At 41.0% G+C, this 20,527-nt stretch overlaps 3 protein-coding genes across 4 annotated transcripts; all 3 read left to right on the top strand.

Annotated features, from left to right (window-relative positions):
• The first annotated feature begins 64 nt into the window (after positions 1 to 64).
• Positions 65 to 7,985, top strand: cyld3 (cylindromatosis (turban tumor syndrome) 3). Its single transcript, XM_087789537.1, has 16 exons — positions 65 to 522; positions 690 to 807; positions 1,365 to 1,519; positions 1,754 to 2,260; positions 3,322 to 3,427; positions 3,507 to 3,958; positions 4,403 to 4,568; positions 4,727 to 4,868; positions 5,073 to 5,195; positions 5,263 to 5,354; positions 5,453 to 5,516; positions 5,917 to 6,121; positions 6,205 to 6,313; positions 6,391 to 6,509; positions 7,253 to 7,460; positions 7,518 to 7,985. Exons 1-16 carry the CDS (start codon positions 352 to 354, stop codon positions 7,700 to 7,702), a joined length of 2,922 nt encoding a protein of 973 aa, XP_087645663.1. The 5' UTR covers positions 65 to 351; the 3' UTR covers positions 7,703 to 7,985.
• A 181-nt stretch (positions 7,986 to 8,166) lies between these two features.
• On the top strand, positions 8,167 to 11,668 carry emc4 (ER membrane protein complex subunit 4). Its single transcript, XM_087788178.1, has 6 exons — positions 8,167 to 8,253; positions 8,661 to 8,789; positions 10,474 to 10,588; positions 10,847 to 11,000; positions 11,073 to 11,233; positions 11,376 to 11,668. Exons 2-6 carry the CDS (start codon positions 8,689 to 8,691, stop codon positions 11,409 to 11,411), a joined length of 567 nt encoding a protein of 188 aa, XP_087644304.1. The 5' UTR covers positions 8,167 to 8,253; positions 8,661 to 8,688; the 3' UTR covers positions 11,412 to 11,668.
• A 2,321-nt stretch (positions 11,669 to 13,989) lies between these two features.
• lpcat4 (lysophosphatidylcholine acyltransferase 4) lies at positions 13,990 to 20,037 on the top strand. Of its 2 annotated transcripts, XM_087789534.1 has the most exons (14): positions 13,990 to 14,210; positions 14,337 to 14,468; positions 15,025 to 15,388; positions 15,534 to 15,646; positions 17,052 to 17,112; positions 17,470 to 17,528; positions 18,075 to 18,109; positions 18,181 to 18,235; positions 18,390 to 18,472; positions 18,585 to 18,710; positions 18,778 to 18,934; positions 19,011 to 19,103; positions 19,172 to 19,307; positions 19,574 to 20,037. In XM_087789534.1, the coding sequence occupies exons 2-14, from the start codon at positions 14,379 to 14,381 to the stop codon at positions 19,744 to 19,746; spliced, it is 1,545 nt and encodes a 514-aa protein (XP_087645660.1). In that variant the 5' UTR covers positions 13,990 to 14,210; positions 14,337 to 14,378; the 3' UTR covers positions 19,747 to 20,037. The 2 variants fall into 2 exon arrangements, with proteins under 2 accessions (XP_087645660.1, XP_087645659.1); XM_087789533.1 differs by having other exon boundaries at positions 13,990 to 14,468.
• Positions 20,038 to 20,527: the final 490 nt, after the last annotated feature.

Here is a 20,527-nt window from a genome sequence, read left to right as displayed (position 1 = left end):
TTCTATTGGCTCGTTCGTATGTCAATCATTTGACTTCCTGCTTCTCCATTCAGGTTGTTATTGAAGCGCAGCTCCTTTATTCATGAGAGTAAAGTTGAAGGGGAAGTTCGTGAGCTTTTAGTAAACGACTTTAAACGACTTTAATCCTAACCAGAGCTACAAACGCTTCGTTAGTTTCGACCTACAGGAGACGCGGACTGATAAAACTTCATATTCAGCGCTTAAATATGAAAGGAGTGTATTTGTATACGGACCTAACCTGAACGCCCAAAGCTCCGTTTTTGGTTTTGACTTAGCAAGAATTTTTACAGTGACTTTTCTTTTTGTGTTTTTTTTTTAAACACCTGTGACATGTCTGGAGCTCATGACGTACACCGGAAACGTCGCCCCCTCAAAATGTTTTTGATCTCGACCGATTCGGTGGTCCAGGACCAGGTGGAGCGAACCACTGTGCTGCAGCGGGGGAGCATGTGCCAGGAGCAAGAGTCTGGCAAGAGCAGGAGTGAGACTGTTCATGTTAGGGTAAATGTTGTATTAAACCTCGTGGGTATTAATATATAAAGTATCAGTATAAATTGAACATAATCCGTTCGTCACCAGTGTCTGAAAGTATATTTTATTTACAGCTCCAGTTACGTCTACCACCAGGTGTAGTAACACAACTGTGATGTTTGTCGTCTTTGACACAGGTCCTGGACAATGGCATCATGGTCAGACTTGAGAAGAGGCTGCTGATCGAAGTTCCAGCTGAGTTTGTGGGTCTCTTGGAGCCGGTCTCAGATCCCGATGCTCGTCTAAAGCTACTAAGTAATGACATCATAACATTTACACGTCCATATTCACTTTTGGCAAAAGATTCTAAGAATATAAATGTTATCTAGCAGTTTGCAGGAAATACATTTCTTCCCATTGAAGGTTAAAGTAATGAAACATAACATTCTCATATTAAATAAATAACAAATAATCTTGTTGATTTCTTCCTACACAGTAAGGTGTTTTAGTGCAAGAAGCTTTCATCCACTTTTATAAAATATTATTGTGAATTAAAAGGATTATATCCAAAATAGCGATGTGTTGCATTTTCAGACACACTACAAATCCTTATGTATCATTAGTGAGGATGTTAATTCTGTTGTTGTTGTTTTATATAGTATTTGCTTTTTGTTCAAAGATCAACAAGGTATGCTTCAATTAACTATATTTGCCTCAACTATTTCCATGTGAGCTAATCAAATATAATTCATGAAACCAAGTATAGGAATATCATCTTGATGGCACTAGACGCATGAATAAAAGCTGGACATTGAATTTCTATTCGCAGATCATTAAAGATATATATATATATATATATTTTTTTTTTACAGATAATCCAGGGAAGATGCAGCAGTTGGTCTCTTTGCAACTCGGCACTCCTTTGTGGGTTCGTATTGGCCACTCGGAGGACTTGGCGGAGGCGGAACTGAAATACATCGGACCATTGGCCAGAGGAAGCGCTGTCTATTTTGGAGTACAACTGAAGGTAAGGTTCGTTGAAGGTATATAACCTATTTCTGGTTAAGACATGAACTGATCTGACCTATTTAGTTCTGCTGAACAGGCTACTTTTGTACAGTTAATTGTGTGATGCTGAGCATCTCAACAACATGTTATCTTTAAAAAAAAATTGCTAAACATTTTAATCAGATTTTGCTCACCATAATGGTTAAACGAAGGAAGTTTGAATTCATGTGGTTCTAACTCCTCTTTCCTGCAGGGCTCAGCAGCAGGGAAGGGATCAAGCAACGGTTCCTACAAAGGTCAGAGGTTCTTCAACTGCCCCGAATTTTCTGCTGCCTTCCTTACTGTGAATCAGATCAGAGTCCGACACTGGTCTCGTAGCAATGGGTCGGATCCACAGGAGCGAAACAGAGAGAAGAACTACAACCATCGAAGCAATAACCCGTCCGGCAACGGTCACAGCAACCATCAGCCCAGCAACGATCAACACGTTGAACAATCTGGTCATCAGCAGCGCAGTCGCCACATCAGTTTTCTCCACCATCAGCCCAGTTCATCTCAACCACAATTCATCACCAGAACTACAGAACCTCCAGTGAACATGGCTCCAAATCCTCCCAGAAGTTCTCCAGCAACTCAACCATTCCAAATAGGCCAGAGGGTCAGCTGCCAGCACGACGACACTGTGTGCCGGGGGGAAGTGCACTTCTGCGGTCTCCTGCCGGGTCGCTCATCTTCCGGTATTTACGTTGGAATTCTGCTGGTCAGTGTTACAAAAGTTCTTTATCAAAATTGACTTTTTCCTTTTTCTATGTGACCTTTTGACTTTAACTCTTTTGTCTGGACTTAGAAGAAACAGCAAGAAACAAATTGTCTTACACCCTGTTATTTGCACCTTTTTGGCTCCTAGGTGAGTGGCAGATGTTTGCATGTGAGGCTCGCGGTTTTAATCACAGAGGTGCGTGCTGTGTATTTTGATGCAGCTTTGAGGCATGTTTAGTTGTTTGGTGTGTTAACTGGCTGTTTTCATGAGAAATGGACGGTTATAAATTGCCATTTCAGATCAGCGCGGAGCTATTTAAGGTTCTATCTGGCTTGGTTTGCATTCTGTATGTGTAATTAATGTATATTTATGTCTTAAATACTTCATTGATTTTATCACCTCATTGATCTCATGTGGCCTATTTTCAAATATTACTTGACAATTGGGTTTTAAGTTTCATTTGGATTTATTAAAGGTTCCATGATCTTTCATGAGGCTACGTTACAGTATCTTAATGCCTTTCTGAACATGAACTGAGAGTAAAACTGTGGAAATATCTGTCTCTCTCTTATGCTATGAAAGTTTGATTACCAGTCAGGAATGTAGTTTTCGCCTTGAACCAACACAGTCCTTCATGCAATAGAAATGTATCGTTTTTTATTTTGATCTGGTTGTATGCTGTGTTCAGTCAGGGGAAATGTGCTTCTTGGCAGTGGCATGCATTGTCTTAGTGCCTTTCTGGATATTAGTCGCATGAAAGGTGTAGAAATGTCATTGGTTTATAATATAAAGAATCTGTGAAATCAGCATCTTTAATTGATAAACGGATCAGTATAACATTCAATCCACACTTGACTTCTTATTTGCTCTTTTTTGTGAACTTTGTTGTTGCTTTTACTTTTAGGGACTTCCACCTTTCCTTTCAATTGTTTCACTCCTACAGAGTGTTGCTCTTCCTTTCAGGGTGGGGTGTCACCTCTGTGTAGCTATTGTTGCATTTCATTCTTTCCTGAAGCTAAAAGAGCTTGTCCCTTCACGGGATATTTTGTTTCTGATTTCAGGACACTCCTGTGGGTTGCTGGGACGGCTACTTCAAGGAAGAAAAGCTCTGCCACGTTCCATCCCCCATCTATGGACTGCTGCTCCCTGTCAGTAAAGTCTCTCCTGGTGAGCAACACACTTGCATGAAGAATGTGGTCATACATGTCCCGCCACACAAATGAATGCTTGATTCATCTTTGTCCAGAGATCAAATCCCACCGTCAGAGCGGTGCGGCCCAGATTCCTAAGTCCATCTTGAAACCCTCACAGCTTCCTGTCCAATCAGGGCCAGTGTCCCCAACTGTGTCCGCCCCGAAGATCGCCCTGATGCCCCCAACCAAACCAGCAGTGAAGCCTCCTCTGGTGCCCCCGAAACCGACCCTCCAACCTCCTCCTCTGCCGCCTCCTAAACCTCACGTCGTCAAGTCTTTGGCCCAGGAAGAACCGTTGCAGCACTCCAACGGAACGCATGACCTTCCCTCCCCGCTTTGGTCGCCAGAACATTATGATACCCCTGAAGAGGAGGGTGAGGTCTTCCTTGAGGAGACGTTTGAGGTCGGGTCCATGGTTGAAGTAAATGACCCCCCTCGGTTTGGAGTCATTCGATGGATCGGGCAGATCAATGGAATATCGGAACCAGTGGCTGGCATAGAACTGGTAAAGGAACCAGCAGATCTTTACCTTTTATCAATTTAACTTATCTGATTGACAGCTCGAACTACTGCATTACTGTATGCAACACAAACAACTGGTTTCAGGTTTTAATGACCTAAATACCATCCTTTTGTGACTCAGAATTGAGAAGATTCAAACTTCTAGCACAGCACTGTGTCACCACGAGTCTGTTATTAAAGTGTAATAAAGCTTAACAGGCTTTTTTTTTTTTTTAAATACTGATTTTCATACATTGAAGGAATTTAGTTACCGTATCTTGATTTTGATGAATCAGAACTTAAACATGTCACATGACTGAAATGTTTAAAAGAAAAACGTTTTTTTGGTTTGAAACATTTATTCATTTCTTTACCTTTACTTCATTGTTTCATATATAACTTTGCCAGTTTAACTTGATCAAGTGTCGTGTCTGTTTGAATGTGGCAGGACCAGGAGCTGAGCACAGGAACAGACGGGAGTTACCTCGGGGAACGTCATTTCCGATGCCCTCCCAACAAGGCATTGTTTGTCAAACTCAGGACCTGCAGGAGAGATTCTAGGTTCCCTGCCCCGGAGGCACCCGTCAATCAAGTGGAACGATGCAACTCCGTAGGTGAGGTTTAGACTGTGGATTGTCCTCCATAACTGGCTGTGGTCATTTGTTTTCAGCAAATCAAATATTTGCCTTTGATATTGGACACTTGATGTGTTTAGTCATTGAATATATGTGATCATTTCTCGCCCTCTGTTCGTCCATGGTTTGTCTTGTAGCGTTTGCCGAGTGGGGCAGTGAGCGAGTGGAGGATGACACGCCCCCCTTGGATAGCGATGAGGCCAGAGAACTCTATGAGGGCTGGAAGAAAGGCATTCAGGGTCACCTCAACTCCTGCTACCTGGACGCCACACTCTTCAGGTTGTTAAGTCATTTTTATAATCCCAGTTAAAAAGATAATCTTACATTTTTATAATCTTTCTCTGAATCAAACCAATGTACAACATGTTTTTTTAATTGTTTTTACATAGTTTTTCTGTAAAAAGCTTTGACTAAATGTCCAATTTATCAGTTTATCAAAGATATAAAGAATAAAAACTAAACATCTCTGCTTCTTGCCGACAGCCTGTTTTCCTGCTGCAGTTCTGCAGACTGGCTCTTGTTCTGGCCCACTGACCCCGAGACTGACCCAAGTTCCAGCCAGTCACAGGACCTGCTGCGCTGTGAGATAGTCAACCCCCTGCGCACGTGTGTGTTAAACATAATAATTCAACTTGTGCTAGTTTATGCTGAAACATGTGCGCTGGTCCTCCAGGTCTGGCTATGTGTGTGCCAGTAAGACCATGGCTCTGCGGCGACTTCTGGAGGCTGCAAACATTGACATGGGCTTCACCAATCAGGAGAAAGGTGCGTAAACGCATCCTCTTCTTTGCAAGTTAACCAGCAGAAGGTCAGGTGCTGTCAAGGAATGTTGTCCAACAACTGTCTGTCACTTGTGTTTCAAGATCCAGAGGAGTTCATTAACAAGCTTTTCCAGCTGCTGAGAGTCGAGCCACTCCTTAAGATAAGGTACTTTCACTGATAATAGACTCTCAGTACTCGCCATTGTCACACTTTACCCTCCAACCATAGACGTATATATGTAAAAGTATATTCAAATGTATTTATATTTTTTATTATATTATTTCCAAGCATAAAGACGGATAAGCATTCAGAGCTAAATGCAAAGTAATTAAAATATAATCATTTCAATTGGGGAAGACACAAATCTTTATCAACCCCTGTAACATTTTTTTCCATAATCATGCAACACCCGACTTCAGATTCAGGGCTTTATTATTTATTAATAAATGTCTGTATCCCTGTAAACTAATAAATAGACCCGTGTGTTCGTATTTAATGACACAACTGATCAAAAATCATTACTTTTCCGGCAGCTTGTCCTGACGAGTGAGTTCCTTTTTTCCAGATCAATGACGCGAGACCCTCAACAGTGTCACCTCTACCAGCTGTTCCCACCGTCTCTACCGTCCTCGCCCTCATCCATGTCGCCGACCTCGCCTGAAAACTCACCCCTTCCATTACACTCAACATCCTCCAAACTGATGCGTGTTGCCAGTGTTCAGACTCTGTTGGAGTCCTCCTTCCTTCACGCCGGGCTCAAGTTTGTGGAGGTTTAAAAAAAACTACTGCACAAAATATTCAACATGTTTAAACCTTAAAAATGACCTAAAGTCTTATTTTCATCTTCACATAGGCTCCATCGTGCCTGCTACTGCTGATGCCCAGATTTGGAAAAGACTTTAAAATGTTTGATGCCATCTTGCCATCGCTTACCTTGGACATCACAGACCTGCTTGATGACTGTACAAAGGCTTTATAATTAATCTTATTTTACAGTGTTTGTATTTCTTTTATATCTGTGTCTTTTGTTTTAATTTAGCTCTGAGACAATGCAGCATCTGTCAGGCAGTGGCTGAATGGGAATGTTTCCAGTGTTATGAGGACCTGGACATCACTCCTGGTCAACTCAAACAGTACTGCAAGACGTGCAACACGCAGGTAGGAAATCCAGATCACATTATTGAAGGCGCCAGAGTGGGAGAGTTATGGTTCACGATTTAAGACTGATAAACTGTGGTCACACATGCTTGTCTATCTAATTGAATATCAACTTGATCATCTAGTAATCTTACCATTTGGGATGTGAATAACCAAGATATTTAGACTTGAGTGAAGCTGGGTTGAGGAAAAACATCTTTTGACCTTTCTGTGTGCCGTTTGTATGTTCTCCCCGTGTTGCGAGGGTTTACTCCGGGCACTCCCAAAGTCCAAAAACATACAGAGGTTGATTGGGAACTTGATTGTGTGCCTTGTGACAGACTGACATCCTGTCATGGGTGACTCCCACCCCCTCAACTGATTAAACAGGGAAAGGCTCTAGCCCCCCTGCTCCCCCCTTAAAGGAATTGTTCGGCATAGAAAATGAAAGAATGACGCTGGGTTATGTGCCAGCAGGGTGGAGTGGTAGCATAGAAAAAGCATTTTTATTTTTTACCAAGTAAATTTGAGTTATTTTCGGTATGCTCTGGACCAGAACGTCACAGTTTAAGAACTCTTTTTTACACGTCTGCTGTCTGAATCATAAATATTATTTTATTTTGATTAATTAACTATGAATATGCCGCTTTATTGTAATGTCTCTTATTTTACTTGACTTTACTCATTCTTTTATTCTGTTACGTCACCACTCAAATGTATTAGTTGTTTAAACAATACAAGTTTATGATTCTGTTTTCTCTCAGGTCCACAGTCACAAGAAGAGAAACTCCCACTCCCCAGTGGGGATTGCTGTTCCCGATAGGCAGTGGTCCGGATCTCTGTCCTGTGCTCGCCAGCAAATGTCTCTCTTCGCTGTGACGTGCATTGAGACCAGTCACTATGTGAGCTTTGTCAAGCATGGACCCCTCTCCAACGATTGGCTGTTTTTTGACAGTATGGCAGATCGGGAAGGTGAGTTTTATATTCAAAATAATAATAATAAAGTAACATGTTTCTAATACCTTGCAGGAGGTGAGAATGGATTCAACATTCCTCAGGTGAGGCCTTGTCCTGAGGTGGGACGCTACCTCAGTCTGTCAGAGGCTGATCTGGGCAGGATAAACCCGGCCTCCTTAAAGGAATCAACCCGACGGCTGCTCTGCGACTCTTACATGTGTTTCTACCACAGTCCTGAGCTCAGTCTCTACAAGTGAGACTTGACCATCGGAAAACCATCATCAATTGACGTTTGCAAATGTGTAACATTTAACGGATGTTGATGAGACCGTGTTTGCAGAATGCCTTCAAATTTTTTTATTAAAGATATGTTTAATGTGTAAATACTTTTAACATCTATGTTTTATTTACATACATGTCTTGCTGCTACTCCATTTTGCCGTCTTTGTACACTAGAAATGTCAAAAGCTACTGAAAAGCCTTACATTTGTTTTTTTTAAATAATGAGAGAGTGCCCTTACTAATAAACGGTTTTAGTACTTTTTTGTTTGTGTTTTCATTCACTGTCATTTATTTTGTCTTTGTTTTTGAATCATAAGCAATTGTCTTGAATGAAGTTGTCGAAACTTAAATCTTGAATAACACATGCCTCTACTAATGAAGTTCCACGGCGGACCATCAGGGGGCGACAGCTCCCTCACGAAGCTCCTTCCTCATCGACTGTCATCACCGGAAACAGTCCAGCAATTCCTCACCAGTGTCATCGAACAGGGGATTTGTTCGGTGTAATTTTGAATGTTTCTCTAAGGTAGGTGAACCATTAGATAGAAGCTGAACAATGTATTTACATGAAAGGATGTCCAGACTTCCACCTCAATAACCATCTGCCACTATTAGCAGTTGGGAACCGCGGTGGCTAATTTGTTAGCCGCGGCTAACGTTTGCCATTTATTACCATGTATTTGTGAACGTGTGCCTGACATGACCCAATACATAAGCCAATAAACTCGTTTTATATTTTATATCTGCTCGTAATTATTCACCCTTCTCATTGTATTAATTGCTTTATGTTGACTTTACTTTTCAATTCATGGTATATAATTCGTAAGTGAATACAATCATTGTATTTACTATATATAGTGCATTGGTTTTTGGCATATATTCGTTTTTCCACAATGGTTTTCCCAACGTGAGTGTGTCTTTTTTTTATGATAGATTCCTGCTGTCGCTGAGCTGTGCAGACATGGCGTCTCCTGGTGGACAAGGTGGAGCTCTGTCGACCAGAGGTGGAGGTGGTTCAAGAAGGATGAAATGGGCATTGGAGCTGAGTTTGGGTGGTACCAGGTGAACATGATAACATCACTTCCTACTAACACAGACATTAACGTGTCTATGTGGTTGTGGCCTAAGCTGTTCACCTTTTCTTGAGAATTTTAACTATATATATATAATATATATATACTAGGGCTGAAGGATTAATCGCATTTGTGTATGTGTATCACAGGAGATGCACTTAAATTGCTGGGATCTATTTTTCCTTAATCAACTGTAGTCTTATTTCAACTGTATAGTGTCTTGAGATAACTTTGTTATGATAAGACACTTTAAATAAAATTGAATTGAATTGAATTTAATTTAAAAACAAGAGAAACTGTGCAGAAATTTGCCGTAAGAAATATCAGAATGATTGACCAGTGTTTTCTCTTTTCTTTACTCTGCACTGAAGTTTGTGTTTTTTATTATTGTGACTTATAGATATAAATGTTTACATTTACACTTTTAGCACTTTTCTTTTTTTAAGTATTTGCAGTGAATATATTATGTAAATGTATGCTTAATTTGCTTTAATCTTAAAAATGCCTTAATAAACTTATCTTAACAATCACAAAGAAATGCATTTTACTGTGCAGTGAATGATTTATTGTATTAGAGATAAAAATAAAAAAGAGGAAATTGAAAAATAATCGCATATTTACTCACAATCGCAATATTGAGGAAAATAATCGCAATTATATATATATTTTTAAAATCGTTCAGCCCTAATATATTCACACACACATAGAGAACAGGCCAAAGGTTTGGACATATCGTTTCATTCAATGTAAGTAAGTAAGTAATATTTATTTATATAGCGCTTTTCGAGACCAGGGTCACAAAGCGCTTAAACAATCAAAACAATACTCAAAAAAGTACATACTTTAAAGATCAAGATAATACTGAGAACAACACAGGAGTTTGAGAAATTCAAGGAAAAGCCTGAACAAATAGAAACGTCTTAAGATGTTTCTTAAAGGAGTCAGTAGACTCCATCAAGCGCAAAGAGAGAGGAAGATCGTTCCAAAGCTTAGGAGCAACAGCCTGAAAAGATTTCTCTCCTCTGGTCCTGAGCCGTGTGCGTGGAACCATAAGTAGATTCTGATCCACAGACCTCAGAGCCCGAGCTGGGGTGTAAGGCTGGATCAGCTCAGTGATGTAATGTGTTTTCTTTATTTTCCTGAATCTTAATATTGTTAATGAAGGCATCACAACTATGAATGAATACATGTTGAATCATGTGTAGACAAATTACAAATAACTGAAATAACTCTGTTTTTTTCTAATTAGTGCTTTGATAGTTTTAGCTTTTTCTTGATGGAATCCAAAGAGGTTTTCACCTGACGTGGTTTTCACTTTACAGGAGTCTCTTGTCTGGGTTACTTTGTGGAATTTCTCGTCTTTTTAATGGAGTTGAGGCCATCAGTTGTGTTATGCAGAAGTCCGGTTCAAACACAGCCGACGGCCTTATTGAACACCTGTTAGAATTCATATTAGGACAAAAACCAATCGTCTAAATGAAGAGAAACCTTCACTTGAAAATTGCACTTTTAACACTTTTAATGAGCCCTTTAGGTGTGTCCAAACTTTTTGCCTTTACTGTATATATCTCCATGTATCACTGATACATTAAATGGATTAGGGATAAAGCTCTTGAAACCCTCCATTTATAAATCATTGCTGACTGTCCTTAATCCTTGTTCTTGTCCTACAGGAGTCGTTCGGACAGGCAAGGTGGTCAAGGAGATGTTGTCTACCCCATCGGTTATTCTGAGAAACCCGTTCCTGACACAAGCATCCAGGAGACGGACAAGAACCTTGTGGAGAAGGTTAGTCGGTAATCAATAATCAATAATAAACAAAATAAAAGGAGCGGAAACTGGTTCGGACAGGTGGGAACAAAACTTGTTCATAAGAGCTTATAGACCAGTTTGTTGGGTGGAAAATGCAAGTTAGGAATGTTAGAGTAAAACTAAAATGTATATGTTTCAAGATAAACCAAAGAATTTGCGAAGTGTGTAAAGAACTTGCTTTATGACGTTCATAAAACGTTAGTTTTGCCTAAAGCAGTTTCTCTTTCCTTGTAGCGCTGCTGGGACGTGGCTCTGGGACCCTTGAAGCAGATCCCAATGAACTTGTTCATCATGTACATGTCAGGAAACACCATCTCCATCTTCCCCATCATGATGGTCTGCATGATGGCCTGGAGACCCATACAAGCCCTCATGTCGATGTCTGCCAGTGAGTACAGACTCTTGACCCCAGCAGAGGTTAAACATGTGACCATACTGACTGTCTCTTGTTGCTCTTCAGCATTCAAGCTCCTGGAGAGTTCCAGTCAGCAGTGGCTCCAAGGGTTGGTCTACCTGGTGGGAAACCTTCTGGGCTCAGCATTAGCCATTTATAAGTGTCAATCAATGGGGTTGTTACCGACACACTCATCTGATTGGCTGGCCTTCATAGACCCTCCACAGGTAAAGAACACCATTGTTAATGGTGTCATATTTCAAATGTTACACCTCGATGCTGCTAAATAATCAAACTTTTTTTTAACTTTTTAATCTTTGAGTAAAAAGAGTTTTTGATTTGGTCTAATAATCTATCTTCTCTTCACAGAGGATGGAGATCATGGGCGGTGGGATTATCCTGTGACCGCTCACACATCAGGAGACAGATATTTATTAATTTCATCTTCTTTGTTTCAAAACCACCACAAAGAAAATAAACGTATCTCCTTAGAAACTCATCTTTAACTATTTTGGCAATGGAAGATTTGTATTCGGATGTAAAGATATTTTTTCTTCTCAGAGCTGCCTTGACAAAATGTGTATTTCCTACTGACTGACCCTTTTACTTACATCTCTTTTGTGTTTTTTTTCTTTTCAATAAAAGCTGATCATCCTCCTTCATTTGCCTGTACAATACTTTTGCATCTGTTTTACACTGGAACACACTACAGTGGGACTCATGGATAGTAGCTTTGCAACATTTGACTGGTTTGAGAATCTGTTTTGATGATACTTAAGGATGTTCTATTTGTCTCGGGATCCTTTCGATCAGAGAAATAAGAAAGTTTTGACTCAATAGAGCCTGGTAACCATAGGAATTTAATGTCTTGCTGTTAACGTCTGTTTTTTATGAGATTTCGGCACATTTTTATTTGTTTTTATTTGTTCAGGCTTTTCCTTGATTTTCTTGAACTCCTGTTGTGTTATCAGTTTTATCTTGATCTTTAAAGTATATACTTTATTGAATATTGTTTTGATTGTTTAAGCGCTTTGTGACCCTGGTCTCGAAAAGCGCTATATAAATAAAAATGACTTACTTACATTAAGTGTCGCAGCTGCTCTAATAGGGAGCATCTGAAAACAATGGATAGAAGTTCAGAATAGAGAATGTCAGTTATTATCTCTAAAACAAAATTGTTTTATAAGAGTGACTGGTTGTTTTTCTTTACTAATTATTTATAGAGATACAATTGTGTATGATGCAATGTAACATTCCAGTGTTGATGGTTCCACTTTGCTGTGCTGGTATCAGTAGCTACACCCTCGGAGAACAAAAGCAGGCAGGACTCTGAGCAGACCTGAGCCATTAGCAATTACATGCTTGTCTCGCTCGATCGATACAAGGGTCCAAACTCCAAATCCAATTTATTTATGCCACAAATTCCCCACTGTGATGAACATGTGTAAACCAAATATTGAAAGGCAATTTTTGTAAAGATAGATAAACTTTATTGATACATTTTGAAGACAACTTGTAGTTTCACAGATTCCACTTTCACCCAGTTTCCATACGGTGATGCCAACAAGGAATCTAACCAGGTAACATTCTTTCCGAAAGGGGCTGAAAATGGTTCGGTCAGAGACACAACTGCTCCATTCAAGACGTTTGTGGATGACACATTGGCTTCCTAGAAAGCCTGCTTAGACCTCCCGGGGGATCAATAAAGTTCTATCTTTGCGCTTGATGGATCTACTGACTCCTTTAAGAAACATCTTGAGACGTTTTTATTTGTTCAGGCTTTTCCTTGATTTTCCGGAACTCCTGTTGTGTTATCTGTTTTATCTTTATCTTTAAAGTATATACTTTATTGAACTTTGTTTTGATTGTTTAAGCGCTTTGTGACCCTGGTCTGGAAAAGCGCTATATAAATAAAAATTACTTACTTACTTACTTACTTGTTCTAAGTCATATGGTGTCCCACATTCCTAAAATAAGTATGTGTATAAATACTTTATATATTTTTGTTGGTCTGTTTATTCAAATATTTAAGAAGCAGCAATTCAAGTGTGGAATGTCCCCAAAAAAGCCTATGTATACATTCAACAATTCTCTTTAATAGGATTACCTCTTTTTTTCAATATAGAAGGCTGAATCAAATGGATGACTAATGGATGTTCTATGCTGTGGTGTGTTGGGGTGGAAATGTGTCCAAGAGGAGTGTCAACAGGTTGGACAGGTTGATCAGGAGGGCTGGCTCTGTGGTTGGAATGAAGCTGGACTCACTGGTGACAGTTGCTGAGAGGAGATCATTGAACAAACTACTGTCCATCATGGATGATGACAGTCATCCTCTGTCATCGGTGAGCAGAGAAGCAGAATGAGTGCACGAATGCTCCTTCCCAGGTGCAAAACAAATAGACTCAGGGACTCATTCATTCCTCGGGCTATTAAATTGTACAATTCTGAGTTCGGGGGCAGGAGTGGAGTAAAAGTATCTGGACGTTCTGTTCTACGTTAGTCTTTGTATACTTTGTTGTTTTTCTTTGATCTATGTTCTTTATCTTTAGACTTAGAGTGTGTCATCTTGTTCTTTCTCTTTATGTTCTTGTTCTTATTTTATTTTGATTTATTTTTTATTTTTTATGAAAAATTGCTGGATTTTCTGTGGCTATTGGAAAAAAACAATTTAGTCAATAAAGTTTTACCTTACCTTACCTTACCTTAACTTATAAGATACATATCTCTATTGTCAGTAGAGAAGAGTTGCTTCATCAAAGCAATAAATATGACGAATAGGTAATAGTGGAAACTTAAAAAGGGTATCAAAGCTCGAGGAGACTTAAATGTTTTTACTTTACTCTTAGTTTCGTGGTTTGAAACTAGTATCTGGAGGTGGGGGGGGGGGTATTTTTAGTCACGTCATTTCCCTGCAAAGATGACTCAAAGTCGAAACTCTGAGCGCCTCGACACAAAGGCAACTCGTCCGTCTTTGATATGGACCTTTTTAGCAGCGCGATCCCGGGTTTCCCACTGACTTTACCGAGCGGTGACACAGCACATATGCGGATGACTCGAGGACCGGTCCGACAGGCTGCACCCGCCCCCGAGAGAGAGGCGCTCGGCTGACGGGGCGCGGGCGGGAGGGGCGTGCGTCGATCGAGGCTACAAGAAGTGGGAGTTTCACTGCGGAGCGTGTTTAACCATGTGGACCACTGACGCACTGTGAGTGTTTTTAGGAGTTTTGTTTTGGGCTCATTAAACCTTTTTTATTTATTTATTTATTTATTTATTTATTCCAAGTGCGGATGTCCAAAAAACTGGCCTTTTTTTGTGCCCCCTTTTTTAAAGTCGTGAGGAGATAATCGACATATTTAATCTTTTTCTGTCATCATGGAGCGACACTACGGTCAGCAGGAGACACCTGAGTATCCACATCCGTTTGTCCACCATGTCAAGCTGACCAAGGCGGAGAAAATCAGGGTACATGTTTATATAAACCTCTTTATTTTATTTTGTTTCAACAAACATTTGTGACCTGCCACCTGAAACTCATCAAGCTGAGGCTGAGAAGTTACGGGTCTGCTCATGTTTGTTTTTCAATGGAACTCCTGTTTGTTCACTGACTGTGTGCTTTCTCTGGATTTGCTTAAACACATCGTAACAGATTGAATACTTAAATTGAATTACTTAAATAATTTCATGGGCGTTAGCTTTGGTATCCAACTTCTTATTAAACGCCCTTATTCTCCAAACAATATAATTTACACTCATGTACGGTCAAATACACACGTTTCCTGAACCAATTAAGTAACTTAAGTGTCTTATTTTCTATATGTTTTCACATTGTCAGTTTACTGGTTTTGTTCACGTTTACCAACTTAATCGGCCAAAATGACTGCTTGGCATGGAGGTTTTCTTGCTCCTTAATTTGACAACATTTCATTGTACCTTCACTAATGCGTTTCCAAAAAAGAAAGAAAATAAGAGTTGTTCTGAGGACTCTAGTTTTGAGTTTCACATTTGTGATCCTCACCAGGGCGTCCTCCTGGGCAGCGTCCTCTTCCCCCTGCGAATGATCATCGGCGCTGTTCTGTTCCTGCTGGCATGGCCCATCTCCCGGCTACGATTCGCAGGCGTCTCCGAAGAAGACCGCCTGCGACCCGTCACGGGGTGGAGGAAGTGGGCCTTCCACCCGATTATCTGGCTCCTCAGCAGGGCCGTCTTCGCCACGCTGGGATTTTTGTGGGTGAAGGTCAAGGGTCAACGTGCCGACCTCAAGGAGGCCCCGGTGCTGGTGGTGGCGCCTCATAGCGGTTTCCTGGACATGATCGTTCTCTTTCCGACCCAGTTGGCCACGGTGGTGTCCCGGTCAGAGAACTGCAGTCTGCCGGTCATCGGAGGTGAGGAGGTCATCTTGATGGCCATGTTGTTGTCAGACTGTTCCAACAATGTGTTTGTTGGTGGTTGGCAAAGCAAACTATTGTGTTGTTTTGAATAAGATCATTTTCAATACTTGATCTGACCTGTTCATGTTTCTTGTTTCAGCTCTGCTGGAGTTTAACCAGTCGGTGCTGGTCAGCAGGAAAGACCCAGAGTCTAGAAAGATGGCAGTCGCCCAGCTCTCAGAAAGGTTGACTTCAAATGGCTACTGGCCTCAGGTGAGTTTTAAATCGACTAGATATCTAGATATGTACTGGCTCTCGCATGCTTTTTGATAATTTTAACATATTCCCCATCATTTGTGTTTGCACTACAAGTTGACGCTACACATTTCTAGCTTTCACTAATCAGAATCAGAATCCCTTTATTATCCCGCGAGGGGAAATTCTTTTTAACAAACAGCAAGAGCAATATACCAGAAGAAAAATAAAAACACCCAGAAATAAAATATTAAAAAGAAAAGAAAGAATCTAAATAGAATAGAAAATAAATCTGCACTATATTATATACACATATTTACAAAAATAGCAAGAAAGGTGCAGTTAGATAATTATCTGGCTGTGTTGTTATTGTGGAGTCTGATGGCAGTAGGGAGGAAGGACCTGCGGTACCTCTCCCTCACACACCGGGGATGGAGCATCCTATCACTGATGGAGCTCCTCAATGCCCTCAGTGTGTGCTGGAGAGGGTGAGACAAGTTCCTCCTCATGGAGCCCAGCTTGCTCCGTATCCTCCTCCCAGTCACTTCCTCCACAGGATCCAGGGGGCGCCCTAGGACGTAACCGGCCTTCTTAATAAGGCTGTCCAGTTTAGCCCTATCCTTTGCTGTTATGCTGCTCCCCCAGCATACCACACCGTTGAAGATGGCAGAGGCCACCACTGAGTCATAGAATGACTTCAGGAGTGGTCCCCGGACACCAAACGACCTCAACCTCTGGAGCAGGTAGAGTCTACTCCGCCCTTTTTTATAAAGAGCAGCAGTGTAATCCACCCAGTCCAGGCGGTTGTTGAGGTGAACACCCAGGAACTTGTAAGACGTGACAATCTCAATGTCCTGTCCCCGGATGTTCAGTGGTGAGGGGGAGATGGAGGGACACCGCCGGAAATCCACAATCAACTCCTTAGTTTTGTTGGAGTTTATCTGGAGGTGGTTTTCCAGGCACCAGTCAGCAAAGTCCTGGACAAGTCCCCGGTACAGCCCATCATCCCCGTCCTTAATGAGGCCGACGATGGCGGAGTCGTCCGAGAACTTTTGCAGGTGACTGGTGGGAGACAGGTGTTGGAACTCTGCAGTGTACAGTGAAAAGAGGAACGGTGCCAACACTGTTCCCTGGGGGACCCCCTACACTGCACAGTACAGTCTTCGAAACACCATCCCGGGTCCTCACGAACTGTGGACGGTTGGTGAGGTATTCCACAATCCAGTCCGTGAGGATATGGGGCCATCTTGCTAAAAACAGACGTTCAGTCTGGACAGGTCATCCATCTATCACTGTCCACATAGGAGTGACTAGATGATGATGATGATGATGATGATGATGAGTTCACTTATGGCTCTGACTCCTCTTAACTCTTCAGAACGACCATTTCAACTGCTTATGCGAATCCCAATTATATTTTTAGATGCTGATGTTTCCTGAAGGAACCACAACTAATGGCCGCGCTCTTATCAAGTTCAAACCCGGTGAGTCAAACTGCCACGGATCTCAACAGAGTTGTTTACGAACGACGCAATGATCCAACCAGAATAGTTCCTCTTGTTAATATGAGCAATAGTACAGAGGTCCATTCATTTATCTGCTGTTCGTACACTGATAAATATTCACTTAAGCAAAGTATAGTCGGGTCGACACACTTTTGTTTGGTGCAAACGTCAGTTTTGAGAAATGATTATCTTCCTGCTTTCCAAAGTTCCTCCAGCGAGTTTTCTTAATCATCACTGAGGAATGAATGGCATGAAGGAAATGGGTGCAGCAGCTGATTGTTTGTACGACTGCAGCTTGTTCATTACAGTCATCTGACGTGTTGTTCCCTTCCTCAGGTGCCTTCCTCACTGGAGTCCCCGTCCAGCCAGTTCTGTTGCATTACCCCAACAAGCTGGTGAGTGAAGTTGACAGTGATGCTGAACTCTCAGTGTAACCCTGACAATAAAAGCCTCTCATTGAGTAACTGCTCTGCATGGGTGACAGATGTTCACATTAATATTGTTGGTCAGTTTGACACAAAAATGCTTCTTAAGCTGTCTCAGGCTGTAAAGACTATTCTTACTTACCTGTGAACTCTTAAGCATGAGTCATGAAAGTATTTTCAAAAGTTTAATTCCGATCGTTTGACCAGAATTTTTGTTTAAAGATTAACGGATTAATTCCTTAAACTAATGGAGAATCTGTGGCAGTTGATCCTCGAGCAGTATGAATAATGTGACTTTATAATCCCATATCTTGTTTTTATCCTTTTTCTTCTGTCCGATAAGCTTGTATTTTACTGAACAAACACTGCAGGTCTTTGTCAGTGTTTGCTCACTGTTTTTTTTTTTTATCAGGGTGTGTAGAAGAGAAATGGTTCCTGAATAACTTGTGCAGTAAAACCTCACCCACATTTAACAGATGTCTTTATCTTTCGTTTTTTTTCTTTTTTTTTTTACAGGATACTGTTCGCTGGACATACAAAGGAACCACCTGGTATGACTTTTGAAACCACGTTGAACTTAATTTGAGGAACAAGATGCTGACATTTATGATCCTCTTCTCAGGCTGGATGCACTTTGGCACACAACATCGCAACTCTACACTAGAATTACTGTTGAGGTACAAATGCATTGACCAATTTCCCTCTGTGTTAAAATGTTAATTTATTTCTGTTATTAAGACATTCATTTTCAGGATTTTTATTTTATTTTTTTAACGGACCAATAATATCTACTGTAGCTGAAATTAGAGTTTTCAACTTCTTTTGTTTTAGTTTCTACCAGTTTACAACCCATCGGAGGAAGAAAAGAGAGACCCAAACTTGTATGCTGATAATGTGCAGAAGATTATGGCCAAGTGAGTAATCCATCTCTATTGTAGTCCAGGCAAAGGAACTGTCTTTAAACCATCACCTGTACATTATCCATTAAATAATCTGTTGTTAAGTCGTGTGTCTGTTACGCTCCAGGGCCCTGGGTATTCCAGCAACTGACTATGTAATGGAGGGCGGGATGCCCGTCAGGAAACTCGGAGGTCTTTCGCTTCCACTCGAGTCTCCTGCCCGGGAAACTCTTTCGGTGTTGCAAAGAAATGGGTACGAAACTTCTGCCTACACTGTTTGTGAAGCTTGACTGCATCATCATATTCAACTCTTATGTCAGTCTGAGAGCAGCAGAGGTGGAAAGCGCTTTAGACAGAATGATGGAAACATGTCTGATGGGGGCTGAGGAGTCGAAAGCTGACGTGGAGAAGCTGTCTTCTCTTCTTGGACTCAGTGATCAGAAAGCAGCCGTCACCATCCGTGGCCTCTATTCGAAGGTAAGCTCGTCAATGTGCTTATTTTTATCTTTTAAGATCCCCTAAATTAACACTTTTTTTTTTTTAACCCGTCCAGGATGAAGTGGTCGACCTCCGACAGATCTACTTGAGTGTAGCTACCATTTCTGGATACGTTGGCTTCAAGACTCTCCTTCACACTGCCTTCACCGTGAGTCCTCCAAGATGCATACAAAATGTTTTCAAGCATGAAAATGGTTTAACACTTGTGGTTGTTAGTTTTTTGACAGGGAAGGCAGAGGCACACTTGGTAAAAGTGAATTACCTGTCTTCATGGGGGCGCTACTCGGTGTCCCACAGCATAACACTGACGAACTTTACGCTGAGACTTGCAGAGCTGGGGCACTGACTGAAGGTGAGCGTGTTTCAATATCACCGCAGACGAAGAGCTTTAGCACTGGGAAGTTAAAGTGGCTCAGCTGACCCTCTAGCATCCGCCACAACCCAGACTCTGAGTCGATTTAGGTGCATTTCAATTGGCTAGAAGATCCACTCATGATGTCCTTTACTGACCATGTTAAAAAGAGTGAGCTTCAGCTGTTGGCAGAACATTTAAGATGTGTGTGTTGACTGTTCCATTCAGAAACATGAGTATTATTGACTTGTGACGTGTTTCAACAGAGCGCCTGCATCAAGTCCTCACCACTCACCCGACCTACCAGAGGGTTGTGAACGAGCACCTGCAGCCAGAAGAGCGTCGCCGTCTGCCCTTTAACACACTGGCAGACATGACAACCGTCAACAACAATGGGAACCTGTGCCACAACAAAACTGTCCATCACAAGCTAGAATAAGAATTTTATTGAATGACTCACTTTTCTAGTGCCTGCAAGGTGTGTGCCTAAAAAAACAAACTTGACTTTGGATGAGAATTTACTGTATTGATTGTAATTAAATGTGTATTTTTAGGAACATGTCACTCTCAGGTTGTGTAAAACATTTGTATTTATATCCAATCCTCTGTATTTTTAATGTAAAGTTTGTACAATGATGTAAATTTTATTTTATGATTTGTTTTGTACTTTTTTAATATATTTGAAAAGTCATTAAACTTTGAATTCTTAAATATAAGAATTTCAATGCACCTTTTGTCTGTTTTCTCCTGCCCTCACCAAGGTGGTTTACTAGACTAGTGCCTGCTTTGTTGGTTTCAAAACAATATTGTTTTGACTGTTTAAGCGCTTTGTGAACTTGGTCTAGAAAAGCGCTATTCAAATAAAAATTACTTGCAAGGTAAAGTAGCGGTGTAAGAAATGAGTGGGCTGAAAAAGGTTGACTACTTGTACACATTAGCAAACAATTTAGTTCTCGACCATTCATTTTCCACTGCTTATCTGCGATTTGGTGCAGAAGCTGAAGGACTTACTGCCTCCAGGAACCTTTAGGGAGTATACTGATGCACTTTCAGGCCCAATTGGTTCTGGACCAATGTCTTCACATTTGTTGGACACATCTTTAAAAACTGCTCAAGCCACCTCAGCTGGCTTGATGTGGTTGAGCAACGGTAGAGCTTTCAAGTCTCTCCTGGGTTACCGATCGCTTTACTTTACTGCCAAGTGAGACTCTAGACCACTT

The sequence above is a fragment of the Callionymus lyra genome, chromosome 4 (genome assembly GCF_982586985.1).
Source record: "Callionymus lyra chromosome 4, fCalLyr1.hap1.1, whole genome shotgun sequence".
NCBI classification, from domain to species: Eukaryota; Metazoa; Chordata; class Actinopteri; order Syngnathiformes; family Callionymidae; genus Callionymus; species Callionymus lyra.
Note: the sequence above shows the minus strand (reverse complement) of the source record. Positions and strands in the feature narration are given on the sequence as shown.